Source organism: Notothenia rossii (assembly GCF_949606895.1).
Source record: "Notothenia rossii genome assembly, chromosome: 5".
Classification (NCBI taxonomy): domain Eukaryota; kingdom Metazoa; phylum Chordata; class Actinopteri; order Perciformes; family Nototheniidae; genus Notothenia; species Notothenia rossii.
In genome coordinates this window covers 76612074-76626334 of record NC_136903.1, presented here as the reverse complement: position 1 = coordinate 76626334, position 14261 = coordinate 76612074, and the positions used below count along the sequence as shown (strand labels likewise).

The 14261-nt window shown below is 37.7% G+C and overlaps 2 protein-coding genes across 7 annotated transcripts; both read left to right on the top strand.

The window, feature by feature from the left end:
- The first annotated feature begins 58 nt into the window (after nucleotides 1-58).
- On the top strand, nucleotides 59-7092 carry emp3a (epithelial membrane protein 3a (MAM blood group)). 2 transcript variants are annotated; one of them, XM_079682570.1, is made up of 6 exons: nucleotides 59-186; nucleotides 3323-3436; nucleotides 5261-5371; nucleotides 5558-5660; nucleotides 5775-5915; nucleotides 6511-7092. In XM_079682570.1, the coding sequence occupies exons 3-6, from the start codon at nucleotides 5294-5296 to the stop codon at nucleotides 6684-6686; spliced, it is 498 nt and encodes a 165-aa protein (XP_079538696.1). In that variant the 5' UTR covers nucleotides 59-186; nucleotides 3323-3436; nucleotides 5261-5293; the 3' UTR covers nucleotides 6687-7092. The 2 variants fall into 2 exon arrangements, with proteins under 2 accessions (XP_079538696.1, XP_079538697.1); XM_079682571.1 differs by lacking the exon at nucleotides 59-186 and having other exon boundaries at nucleotides 3325-3436; nucleotides 5245-5371.
- Nucleotides 7093-7224: 132 nt separating this feature from the next.
- On the top strand, nucleotides 7225-13758 carry fam83e (family with sequence similarity 83 member E). Of its 5 annotated transcripts, none has more exons than XM_079682566.1 (9): nucleotides 7225-7384; nucleotides 7871-8525; nucleotides 9050-9196; nucleotides 10120-10244; nucleotides 10583-11071; nucleotides 11345-11404; nucleotides 11561-11795; nucleotides 11872-12078; nucleotides 12923-13758. In XM_079682566.1, exons 2-9 carry the CDS (start codon nucleotides 8058-8060, stop codon nucleotides 13097-13099), a joined length of 1908 nt encoding a protein of 635 aa, XP_079538692.1. In that variant the 5' UTR covers nucleotides 7225-7384; nucleotides 7871-8057; the 3' UTR covers nucleotides 13100-13758. The 5 variants fall into 5 exon arrangements, with proteins under 5 accessions (XP_079538692.1, XP_079538691.1, XP_079538689.1 ...); XM_079682565.1 differs by having other exon boundaries at nucleotides 7225-7749; XM_079682563.1 differs by having other exon boundaries at nucleotides 7225-7749; nucleotides 7835-8525.
- Nucleotides 13759-14261: the final 503 nt, after the last annotated feature.

The following is a 14261-nucleotide window of genomic DNA, read 5'->3' as shown; positions in this document are numbered from 1 at the left end:
AAACAGTATAAATTATCTTTGTCTGTGGTTGCAGTAAGTGGTGTTATAGCGAGGTTCTGTTACTACTGGTAAGAACTCCCAGCTGTGATTGTGGGCTGTCCCGGGGCTGTCCGATGGTCCTGGAAGGAGTCTTGTAGGAACCAGTGTAAATAGTTTTAAATCACCAGTAGGTAGGCCCACATCTACGTAAGTAAAAACGATGCATTTTTAAGCACCCATGTCCTATTTAATGCTCTCCTTTTTCCGTTTTCTAAACTTGAGGTAGCTTACTTACTTTGCTTCTGAGTATTTCAACATCATACTATTATAGCTCAAACGTTACACCACTGCATGTAGAGGAATTTGTTGTTGTCTAGTAGCAGATAAAAAAAGGTCAAATGGGTTAGAATCTGCCTTAAGAAAATACACAATTACACAAATAAAGGGCAACGTTGAGACTAAACAATAGAGGAATGAACAAATATGAAGTTAGAGGAAATAGATGAACTCATGATGTGATAAGAAGAAGGAACCTTTTTTTAAAATTATTATTCTACTTTAAGTATGATTTATAATTTGTTATAGTAGTACGTGGGGTTGTGCTACATTTATTGCTAATTGTTCTTTTTATAGCCAGATCATATAATTGAGGACTGTTACACTATAATATTATAAGCTATTTAAGCTAACATAAAGTTGTTGAAAAAATTGTATAATGAATACTTTATTAATAATCAGTTGAATAATAGAAAAGAACATACACTGTACTACTGAGAGCACCATATATTTCTACTTTTTGTCTATTTTTATGTTACAATATTTTACTTTATTGCTTTTTTTTATTCTAGGTTAATGTAAAAACTTTTGAAAGCCTTTGTGTTAAAACAAATAATATATATATATATATATACGGATAAATACTTTGCATTACTTACTTAGTGGAGATCATGTCCCCAAGGGCCGGCCCTAGACTTATGGGGGGCCTAAGCGAGCTTTGGCTTTTACATACCTTGTTTACCTGGCTCAAGTGGGGGCTCTGGGGTTGTTGTGTGAGCCACCACTTGAGAATTGTCGTATTTTTTAAGAAAAAATGTTCTTATGTCCATCTTCAAAAATTCTGAGTCCGACTGACAGTTTATTTTTAAACATTGTCACAGCTCACAGGATAGGTACCTGTCAGCCAATAACACGGATGTTTATTTCCATTCAACTCTCTGGTTGGTCTGGTGTCTTGCCTCTGTTGCATTGACTGAACATGGGAAATTACAATCCTGCCGTCCTCTCCAGTGTCATGATGAGGTTCAGGTAAAGCACGGATGTATTATATTATTGACTCAATAATATAATACATGACTTTGAGAGTAGGCAATCTAGGCATATTAACACAATTAATTAAACATACTTATCACGGCGATGGCATTTTCATTTATTTATTTTTTGCTAGGGGGCCCCTTAGTGGCTGTGGGGCCCTAAGCGGCCGCTTATGTCGCTTAATGGGTCGGGCCGGCTCTGATGTCCCCATATGTCAGCTGTTGTCTCAGTTTCAGAATTTGTTCTTGATTTCCTCTTTTCAAGGAAAGGGCAGCATCTGATACTGATCAAGATTGGTCTTACTTCAGTTACACACAACATACATTTTACTCAGAGGAAGTGATGGTTTTTACCAGATGAGATTCTGGGACAGTTACTAACAGCAGCACAAATACACACATGTCCGTGTTATGTGTAAGAACGTGTAACATTACGGCCTTCTTGGCCAGGTCAGCATTGTAAATGAGATTTTGTCTCAATGTTTTCATCTGGTTAAATAAAGGTTAAATACAATAATAAAAAATAAAAAGTGTTATATGTCAGATTCCTCCGCGTACCACAAGTGGGAGCTGGCGTACCACCAGTGCGCCAGCATTGTTGAGAACCACTGGTCTAGTGTGACAGTTAAAGCTACTTAAAAAAAATGTAAGAAACGTGTAGTGTAGGCTATGCTAAATGTTTGAGTTATGCATTGTGTTGTTTTCAGAGGTGGGAGAAGTCAGATCTTGAGTGAAAGTAGAAGTACCAGAGTGTAGCAGTACTATTTACAAGTAAAAGTTCTGCATTCAAAATGTTACTAAAGCAACATTTCCAAAGTATTAAGATGAAAAATATACTTAAAGTACCAAAAGTAAAAGTACTCATTATGCAGATTGGTCCATTTTAGAATAATATGTATTTATATGTTTTCATTATATTTATTGATGTATAAAAGTGTTTTTAAAAGCTGTTAAAAGTGCAGCTAGTTCTAATGACTTTGTATACTGTAGGGTATATTGTGAATTTACTCCAGGTGTAACTAAAGCCTTATTTAAGTGTTTATATATCACCTCATTAATCCAAATCTGTAAAGTAACTTGTAAAGATATTAAATAAATGCAGTGGAGTAAAAGTACACCATTTAGCTCTGAATTGTAGTGGAGAAGTTCAAAGTAACATAACATAACATGGAAATACCCGGGACAGTAAATGTACTTAGTTACTTCCCACCTCTGGTTGTTTTTAGATTGATTGGCTATAACAGTAAAGTGCTGATGAACATGTATGTGTAAGAACATTATCATATAGTGACAATATTCCTGTATTGAGTACTTTTGTGCTTTAAGGGGGAGGAGGTCATGCAAAATTGTGGCATGTTAATTATTTGCAATTTATGTTGTGTATTACTTTGCTTTTACTTTTTTATGGTCTTCTTAGTGACATTAAATGATACATTTTCACCCTTGGTGGACAAATAATATTTTTCCGCCATTGTTTTTGGTCATTTATCAAAAATGAATACTTATGCAAATGTATATGTTTCCTAGTGATTACATTTATTAAACGCTATGTTGTGTCCTGGGAGGTCTGAGATTTCCTGCACTACAGTAAAGATTGGGCAGTATTCAGCCCTACTTCCTGCCTTTCAATCACCTCACTCTGGAAATACTGTGGTGGTCCTCATGCCAGCTGCACAGCATGAGATCAGCTTTTGCACAGGTGAGGCTTTAATAATATAAAATGTAACCATTGCGAGCCCACACATCCAGCACAGTTGAAATTACGACAAATGTGTTTCAACTGTGTGAAGTCTGAAAAAACGTAAGCACATTACCTTATCTTATTTAGTTCTAAAATGCAATACAGATTGAATATGTGCAGCTTTTGAGGAAATATTCAGTTTTTATTCAGTTCTAGAGGAATGCTATTGTTGATATTAAATTGGTCCAGACCACACATTTGAGGGGGAGGGCAGAGTAACTCTAGAGGAAATGGGTGTTGAGGACTCCTCCTATATCTAACTCCACATTCCTTTTCTGTACCCTTTTCAAAGTTTCGGAGCTAAGACTGTGAGACCAGAAAAGGGCAGAGGAAGGATAACTGCAACTAGAAAGCAGTTGTCAACAACCACTGAACATTACAGACTCAAAAGCTCTGTAGCTGAAGGGTAAGAACTTCATCTTTGTTATGTGAGCTTAAACAGACATTATTCCTGGACTTTCACGGACAGCTTAGTATGATGAATCTATTGCCCAATAAAATGCAGGTCACTCCCTAATGTGATCAAATGCTAAAATATGGTTTCATTATGATATCTAACCTTCATAAGGCTGCGTTTCTGTTGATCAACAGTGCATTTTCTGTAATCATCACCTTCCTTACTGCCTGTGCTAGTTACCTCAACATTATGTAAACCAGATGTAGCACTATCTAATCAAACACATGCCTCTCTGAATTGTCCACAACGGAACAGCAACAGTGGTTTCCCCCTCTGGACAGAGCTGGGTGGGAAAGACAAACATGAGCAAGGCGTAGGATACTCATTCCTTAAAGTAAGCTGTGTAGTTAAGAGAGGACCAATTATGAAAAGGAAAGGTCTACCCCACTATTTGTATTTCAAATGTTATTTAATGATTTATGAAATTGGCTAGCAACAATTTGCACAGTTAAGGTCCCATAAGTGCACATAACACTTGTTTCTGTTTTAGAATTATTCGTTTTTTAGTTATTACTGTATTTACGTTTGACATGATGTCCGTTATGTTTTTGTTTTTTTGCCTTTGGTTATTTATACCTGTATCTATGGGAAATGAAACCAAAAAGTCTTGCTTAATGATGTTATTGCCTGTTTTTGCAAGTGTCCTCAAAAATGTTGGATAGAAAAAAGTGAATCATACCATTGAGTCATTAATTTCTCCTTTTTAGAGTTGTTCCTATTTAAATGCTTTTTTGGCTGAGGGCTGTAAAGATTTCAGACTTTCACTAAACAATTATCATGGCAAAAGCAATGCACCAGTGATAATATTATCACAATATCTATAAAATATTTGAAAGAAAAATAGTGCTATCAGTCTGATTCATTATTATCCTCTTGCCAATTCAACCTTGCTCAATATACGGTCTAAGAAAAATCTTTAACCATAATTGTACAAAAGCGTACAAAAACAAAGAAACGGAAGTTATTCAAGAGGCGCTAGATTGTTATCAATCTTAACACAATATGACATTGTATCATAAGAGAATTTAAATGTTTTTTTCTCAAATTGAATCCAATGATGGATAATCATCCTTTATACTGCAAGGATCTTTACATTTGGATATGTCAGACCCTTGTTAGGTAAAGTTTCAGGATAAAGCTTGTTTAAAATTGTTCCAGGGAGTTGATGTTCTGATTCCTCAGAGACCGGAGCTGCTCTGGAGACGAAGACAAACTCTCCTTGTCTTGCATGCTTGTAGCTGATAAATGGTCAGAGATTGTCAGTGCAGATGTTGAGATGCGTGATGAAAGTGCTCAGAGTTTCCCCGAGAGGCAGACACAGGGTCCACTGTTTCAGGCCACTTCCTTTAGAAATCTGATGAGCACTTTGGAAATGGACCATAAAGCTGTTGATTCACAAATATCAAAGTTCCTATATCATAAAAACGGAGAATTACAATTTTTTCAAAATGTGCCTTTTAACAAGCCAACTTCACTTTCCTTCAGTTGTGATGTCACACTGATACTTTACATATATAGGCAGAAAGTGCCGTCACATTGTTGTTCATTCCTTGGCTTCAATGGCAGAACAAACACGCAGCTGCTAAACAAGTATCAAACAAATGGTTAATACAGGTATAGTCAGATGGCCACTATTCGAAAAAAAGGTATTTTGAACAAATACAATACAAGAGGAAACCTGCTGATGAGCATTACATCACTCCTGTAGCCCAAACAGATTTTACAGATGCAATTCTATAATTATAATTACATTACAGGTTTGTTTGTACACAGAATACCACACTCTTCCCTCATCTCCAAGCAGCCATGGTTTTCCTGCTCATATTCATGACCGTGCTGCATTTGGTGACCTTGGCCATGCTCCTCATCGCCACCCTGGAGAAGGTGAGATGCATAATTTATCTCTTCCTACAGTAGATGTCACTATTGATACCTGTATGATGTGAATAAAGGCTCTCACACAAATGCTGCACATCAACTACTGCCAGCTGTGGTTTTGTGCTATTCTGAGAACCTGTCTTTGAAAACTGAACCAATCTTTCTTTTTGCTTTCTTTTATTCTTTCTGCAGTCCTGGTGGATATGGGATGATTTAGAAATCACAGACCTCTGGTATAACTGCTTCCATGATAATGCCACAAAGACCTGGATGTGTGCTGCTACAAATGAGAGCGGTACATTTTAAATTATTTGTTTGCATGCTAGTCTGCATTATTTACTGGTCAAGTTTTGCATTTTGTTTTGCTTGTGAGTGAGTGTCTTACACTCATTCTCTGACCCACTCCCAGACTGGCTGCAGTCGGTCCAGGCCCTCATGGTCCTCTCTGTGGTCTTCTCCTCCATCTCCTTCCTGGTTTTTCTCGGTCAGCTGGTCACCATGTCCAGAGGAGGACTCTTCTACTTCACAGGCCTCTGTCAGGCATTTGCAGGTGAAGTCTTACGTTATTACATAAGCCATATCAAATGTTGCCAATGAAAAAAAACAGTAAGGTTTTTATTTTTTTACTTTTAAGGGCCATTAAAGCTTTGAATCTTTTGTGAAAACTTGACTGCACTTATATTTTCTTTGCAAATGTAGCTTTTGTTTCTACAGTTGTTACGAGAGTAGACCTCTGTCAAAGTATAACTTGATGAGTGAAATCAGCTTGGTTTTTCTCTCTCTAATTATTTTGTGTTTTTTTGGAATCGTGCCTTTATATTAATTTAGATGAATATATAGTTGTATCAATTTGAATATCAGTCTATCCCACATTCACAGTCTTGCTGCTATTAATAATAAACAAGACTGTAATAATTTACAACGGAAAATATTAGTTAATTATAGTCCACTATAAATGCACTAGTTAATCCTGTAAAAACATTCATGCCCATCTGTTTTCGAGAATTCTATTTCAAAGTGTTTTATTTATGTTTACAAAGGAATCCTAATTAATCCCTATCAGGTAGTCACACATGCATACCATGAAATGAACAGCTGTGGTGAGACATTTTGAACTAAAACCTTTTAATGTCTTGCTCCTGCAGGCTTCACAGTCTTTGCTGCTTGCCTCATCTTCACCTTCCACAGAAAGGAGATCTTAAGTGATTCCAGAGATCTTAGCAAAGGACGCTTTGGCTACTGCTTCATCCTGGCCTGGCTGTGTGTCCCTCTCCTCCTGGTCAGTGGAGTGCTATACGCCCACCTGCGCAAGAAGCAGTGAGCCACAAACAGAAAATATGCAAAATTAAAAAAAGAGCTCTTCACTCACATTCCAGAGTAAAGATAGTGCACATGAAGAGATAAGAGATTAAGAAGAAAATACTTCTTTAAATTATGTAATACTTTCAGACCCAAAATCCACCCTACCATGCTACATGGTATGCAGGACGTTATGTCATGATGGTGACTCTCTAGGAGACACATTGTTATTGTAACTCAAGACCAAATCAAGAAAACTCGGTTAAGCTTAACATATTAATCATGAAGAATTCTGTAACGGAAGTATTTGCTAATCAATGTATACCTTGTACTTAATGTATGATTGTGATTATGTTTGATATATTTTGTATATATCTGTTTACTTATTAAAGTAAATAGCCGGTGCAATCCTCTGGCATTATACTGTGGTTGCTAAAGGGTGTGCCAATCATTGTTAAAGCATCAGTCAACATGTTGTGGCATTCAATGTTTACTTTGCTGTGGTATGCTTGCATTTTCCACATCATTTCAGAGGAAGTTTATAATGAACTAATAAGAAATTGGCCAGTTACACTTCAGCAGTATCACATTCACCAACACATTTTTCCCAGAGGTAATAAAAAGGAAACTACTGTAATTACACCTTTTTAGATGGAAAGTTAGGTGTTGTGTGAAACTGTTGCCTCCAAACCTACCTGTCAGGCTGGACCAGTTCAAAAAGTAAGTTGTGAGGTAAGAAGCAGTCTCTAAGACAAAGTTGACACGGCACTATTTGTTGCCACACACGTCAAACGCGTTTAGTGTATGACCTAGAGCCAGAATACCAAAGACTCTGATTTAAGTCAAATACTGCAGCTGTGAAGACCATAGAGAGACACATTCGGATTGAGACTGTGTGTCTGAGCAGCGAACGGATCTGTCAGCTTTGTAGAATGTCTGTAATCTGAGAACAACGTCGGTTGGAAGGAGTGGAAGTGTTTGGAGAGGTGAGACGATCGGCATGGGAAGGAACACATGAAGAGGTATAGCTCTTAAAAGCTTTTTAGTGATACTCGAGCCTGAGAGATGAGACATGTTTCCAGGAGGTGAGTTTCACATTGTGTTTTGTGTGTTCATAATGATTTTTTTATATATATGATTTACTCATAGATGTATTGAAAATGTGTCCAGGACTTTTTCTCACAGAGCATTTTCTGAACCTTCAAGATATCATATGTTTTCGGGGCTGGTCTTGCCAACATGGAGATATTGTGACTTTTTGCCAGAAGAATGAATGGAATTACTAGATCCAAGCGTGACATGAGCTGGTCTGGGTTGGATTTGATATCACACTACAGAAGTCAGTAGTGTAAACTTTGTTAGCAGTTTTACACAGAGACATCAGGCTGCCGTCATGTCCAACTCACACGAGCAGAGCCTTGATGAGAATGTAGTTTTTCTACCGGTGAATGAGTCCTCCCCAGAGTTCCTCCATTGTGAGAAGGAGCGTCAGGCAGTGGAGAGACTCCTCAATGCAGGACCAGAGGCCTTTTACAGCTCCATCGGCACAGAGCGCTCCGGCTGCTTCCTGTCTTCTGAAGAGGTCAGCCAGATAAGCAGCTGGGCTCAGGACTATCGCCTTCAGCCACTACAGGTGCAAAGACAGGGGAATGGAGAGGACGGCAGCTCAGAGATGGAGGACTTCTGTTCCACATACTTCCCCTCCTTCACAGACACACCACCACCGGGCCTGGAGCTGGGCTGGCCTGAGAGTAGCCCCTGGGGAGCCAAAGACAGCGTTAGAGTCCACACCAGCCCTCCTGCAGAGGGGGACCCTTCTGTCAGGCAGATCATCAGATGGCACTTGCAAAATGCTGGCGAAGTATGCAAATATATCATGTTATGGATAAACACGTTTATTTTCATATGGTAGAGCTGGAACGCTCTGATTTAAGAACTGTTTTTATGATAATGTAATTTATTGAGAATTAATACTTTAACACCACTATATTTCAGAGATACATCTTCTTTTTTGCTATGTTAATCTGGAGACTTAAGTTAAAGATCGTACTAAAAGAATAGAATAAAATATAAATAACTTTTTCAATTTAAATTTTCAACAATAAATAAAATATAGAAACATGAAGCAACCTTTACCAGCTCCACTACACAAATGCTGCCTAAGGGTTAATGCATCAACCCAAACTACTTTTACTGCTTTTGTGGTTAATATTAGCTCAGTTTTACTTCTGTGAAGTAGCATCACATCTTCCTTTTCTGCATCAATATGATATCTTTAATCTTTTAGAAAAATAAAGAAGAAATAAAGGGTTCAATTTTGCGCATACCACTTTCTGGACAATCCGATCAAGTACAGACTAAGGGACATATTTTTATAATACACAGGTAATTGCCATTGTGACGGATAGGTTGACAGATGGTGCAATTATTGGAGATTTACACAAAGCTGCTTCCCGGGGTGTCCGTGTGTACATCATCCTGAACCACAGGTCCATTCAAGAGAACTTCACGCTCAACAGGCTCAGGCATCCGGTGAGTCACCTCCTGCAAATTAGCACACACCTAGCAGCCATTTGATTGGGTATGTTTTACATGACAATAAATCAACCCAAGCACCGCCAGTCAAAAGGGCCACTGGGTTACATCTTAAGGTTACATCCTAAAGCGTTGTTATGAATTGATACACTGCATTTTGTGTAGTGGTATCCTTTTACTCTTACATTCCTGTTGAATAATCTTAGGAATGTGAAACGTACTCTTGGCATTAGTTAAACTGGTTGCACAGCATTCACAGTTGACTGTTTCTCTTGAGGTGGTGAAATGCTGTGCCTAATGTTGAATACCCTACTACAAGATATACATCCATTTCATGATAGCAGTTTATGAAATTGATGAATGAACCGATTAGTTCTCCATCCCTAAAATGACTCTTGCTCACCATGAGGTTGACATTTGTGATTTTTAGATAAATGCATTGACTATTGTATTGGTTGCCATTACATTTGGTGAAGACATTACAACCCCTCAGAATGAATTTAGTCAGGTTGGTGATCCCTTAACTTTCATCTGATGCCCTCAGGCCAAATACTTTGGTTAATGACGCAAAAAAGTGAAAAACTAAATACAATCACATCTCTTCATCTTTACTTTGTTTCTGTTACTAACTTGCACATTTGTGCATGCTAACATGCTAAACTAAGATGGTGAACATGGTAAACCTGTTTCTGCTAATCATCAGCCGTGTGATTGTAAGCATGTTTACACCCTGACGTTAGCTTTTGGCTCAAAGCACTGCTATGTCTATAGAGCCTCACAGGGCCCCTTGCATGGATACTCTTGTTTACTATAAACCCTGTGTAAGATATTATGCCGCTTCATCTCATTGTATCAAAGATAAACAACACCTTTTAGTTTCCTTCTATCTCAAATTTCAACTCTGGTTTGTGGTTTGGCAGAACATGCAGGTGCGTGTTCTTGGTGGGAAAACCTTTTGTTCGAGGACAGGAAGAATGGTGGTCGGAGAAATGAAAGACAATTTCCTTCTGTTCGATTTACAGACAGTGATTCATGGCAGCTACAGGTGAGCAGTTGTTTCATTTACCTCAGTTCCCATTTTTTTCCTCATTGTAGAAATCATCATTGACATGTGGATAATAACTTCATGCCATTTTTGTATTGTTCATAATTTCAATAGACCCATTACTTTCTATATTCAATAAAAAAAAGGTTATAATGATGGGTACTTTATTCCCATCATTTTTTTTAACTGTTAATTAACTTTTCCTTTACATTTTCATACTATATTGTTACATCCTTGGCTTACAGCTTGATTGAATGTATGGTTTTGATCCTAATATTTACTGTCATCCTTCATTTTCCTTTAAATGTATCGGAAACACTGATCTTTGCACTCTGCAGCCTCACATGGACCGACGCCCACCTGCACCGGCAGCTGATCACCGTTCTGAACGGACCAGTGGTAGAATCATTCGACAGGGAGTTCAGGACCCTTTTTGCTGCTTCACTCCCTGTCCCCGACACATGGAGGGAGGCAGGGACTCATGTAGATGTGACTCATCATCTGAAAGACCGCTCAGATCTCGGGTTTCAAAGACATCCCCTGTATGAGCCTGAGATTACCAATCCTCCATCCCCGCCTGCTGATTCCCTCCTTGACTGGGTAGCCATGGGGGTTATACACACTACAAAGTGCAGTCCTCTTGATCAACACGATGAAATCATGGCCAAGGAAATGCAGGTGCAGAGCAAATTCCTGTTTGATCAGCAGGAGGAAATCATGCCCAAGGAAATGCAGATACAGAGCCAAATGCTGTTTGATAAAAACACACTCTTTATGGACAGTTTTAGGCCTACTTACAATGGAAACCAATTTGTGGATAACAAAAGGTACATGGATCATCTTGACTTCAATCTAAGTTGTATTTGGACCAATCATACAGAATGCTTTTACAATTGTCATTTAAACAAATACAATGTTGGTATCTTTAATTAAAATGTAACTTGATACTGAAAACTGACACCCAGATGAAAAATTGAAACATGTTTTCTGTTTCTTTTCATTCTCTAATTAATTTCCCCTAGCACAGAATTGTTGTGTAATATTTTGTGTTACAGGTTGTTTGCATGACTTATATATTGCTTTCTTTCTGTATGTGACAGGGTGTATCGAAACACTTCTCCAGTGACAAACAATGTGCCACATAAATTACCAACTTTAAAGTATGTCTTCTTACAGTCATTTTTTAAATAATACTGATGAAGAGTATTGTTCTTGTCTTCTTCTAATAACGTTTTATGCTAATCTGTTTCCTGGAATCTTGATTATTTCCATAGAAAATGATTGATTTATTGTGTTATTGTTTTTATTCCCTGCAGGGTGGATCACATAATAAATAAGGCTATTTCCCGACAACTCTCCGCGGAGAAGAGCACCAATTTAGATGACAGAACACGAACAAGACTTGATGATAAAGGAACACAACCAACACACCATATAAACATCCTTCCCTTTTCGGAGAGAAGAGAGACCTTAAGGAGGGAAGCCATATTGGGAGAAGTGGGAAGCATAAATAAAACTAGCTCACCCATGGAGAGCAAACCATCTTCTAGAGTAAGTAACAGGCCTTTTCTACCGAAGCACTTGAGTTAAAATTGTGGAAAACTAAGATGCATTTCTCTCCTCACAGAAACCTCTGATCCTAATGGTGCCGCAGTCTGAGAGCTACAAATCCCTGAGTGACATCATGAAGAGGACTCATCCCCAGCAGAGCCCTTCAGGACAGATCAGGAAAGGATCAAAGGCCGCCGCGTCAGAACTGACCCAGACTATGAGGGAGCTGAGTGTAAACAAAACACTAAACAGAGGAGCCCCTGTGCCAAGGTTTATGGCCAGTGTAAGTGGATTCTTTATATCTCTTTCTTTATGTGCTTGTGAAGAAGTTGTGATGGAGGAGGAGATACTTCTCACGAAAATAAATTAACAGCCCCGTTCAAAGCTTACAGAGATGTTACTCTTTTTAAGCTAAGACAATACAGGAGAAAAACATATATTTTTAATGCAATGGTCAATTTTAAGAGTTTGGGCTATTTTGGTCAAATTGAAAATGGACTCTACTTATATAATGCTTTATCCAGTCTTTAAGACCACTCAAAGCATTTTACTACAAGTCATCATTCACACCATTCATACAGAGCAGTGCCATTTGCTCATGTAAGCTAACATTCACACAATACATTCACACATGCCATCGAGAGCAACTCGGGGTTAAGTATCTTGCCTAAGGATATATCAACATGTTGACTGCGAGGCCTGTGATCGAACCCACAACCTCCTGATTGAAAGACGACTGCACTTCCTTGCAGCCACAGTCGCCTATTGTATATCTAGTGAAAAGTAAACATCCAAAATAGACATTGAGTTGTAAGTATAACCCAACTTTTTGCGCAAATAGAATGTTCCCCATTTTCACCAAAAGTCAGCATTAGATAATGTCTGATTTCCATTATTTTACATAATATCTCTGAACAAAAACATTTAAAATAAAAAACAAATGTCTAACTTTAGGTGATAAATATGAATATTGACCCTTTATCCAATAATCAGATTTGTGTTTCATGTTTTAAATCAAACATATTTAATAAGGTAATGGCTACTTTGCATATTAAACTAAACACAACTTGTAATGATGTGATTTTAATGTATTTTTGGTGCCTTAAATCTCCTTTTTTCTTTGACAGTGCTTTGACCCAGATCAGATGACACCTGCCCTTAACCTGATGAGGAAGAGGAACGATGAGTTGAAACCGTTATTGTACGGAAGTCCACAAAACCTTTTGCCCAGAGAGAGGCCCCGCAGCTCCTCTTATGCGTCCTGGAGGTGGCCACTCGCAGAGGCGGAGGGAAAACAGGAATGAGAAGCAAGGAAGAACATACATGATCAATAACTTCTGTAAAAACGTTTTTTTTCACTGACCAAGGAAAGCCGTCAACAGTGGATAGTTACAACCTCTGCAGTGTTAACCCAAATCAGGCCCAAAACAGGCTATGACTCTGAGAATAAAGCCATTGTTATATGCATGTATGTAAATTCTACCTCTACCTGTTTTTTGTTATGTTAATGTTGCTCCTCTTGAATATTATTAACCTTTTCCACCACTACAATGCTGTACAAATTGTAATAGGACCTTTTGATTGAAATATAGAATAACACATATTTTTAGACCTTTATTGAATGGATATACATGTGCATTTGTTTTGATACAGTATGAAGGTCAGGATTTGTATATTATATTAATTGGAATTAATATAGTATATCATGAAATAGATGGTATGAAATGAATGCAATAATTGTTTTAAAGGTGACAATGTTAAAGGTTTAAAGAAGAAAGAGACACAAATCCTTTTGCTAACAGTTAACGCACATGAGGTGATGTGCTTGGTGAACAGTTTACACTTTTTGATTTAAATTGAGTTTTTTAAAAAGCTGATGCCAAACGTTTAAGACTCACAGCACATGAACCATGACATAGACCATTGATGTGTACAACAAGGAACAAATAAAATAATACACCTACTTTCTCTAATGTCTGTTTAAACCGGTTTAACCATGTTTGCTGGGTTTGAATGGCTGCCTGGACACATGACCACATTTGAAGAAATGTGAGAGATCAACTAAAGGCTGGGTAGCAAGCAATCAAGTTAAGTATTATATTATAATATCCAGAACAATCTTCATATTACCAAATATCGTACAAGCAGAGTTGCATTTTCAGTCAGATACAGTGCTTCATCGGTTTGATATTATTCACTCATATGTTTTGTTGTTCTCTCCCGGCACATTAGTTGATAAGATATATTATCGATCCCAAATTGGGAGATGTTTTCATTGCAGCATGTAACACAAGTATTGCACTTAATTAGAAATACAAAAAGAGTGGAAAATAAACAATTGTACAATAAAAACATCTCAAAATAGAACAAAACATAACTAAAAGAGTGAAAATAAAAAAATTGACCATGAGAAAAAATATGTAAACTATCTGACAAATAAAACACTATTGGCGGGCGAAATTACAG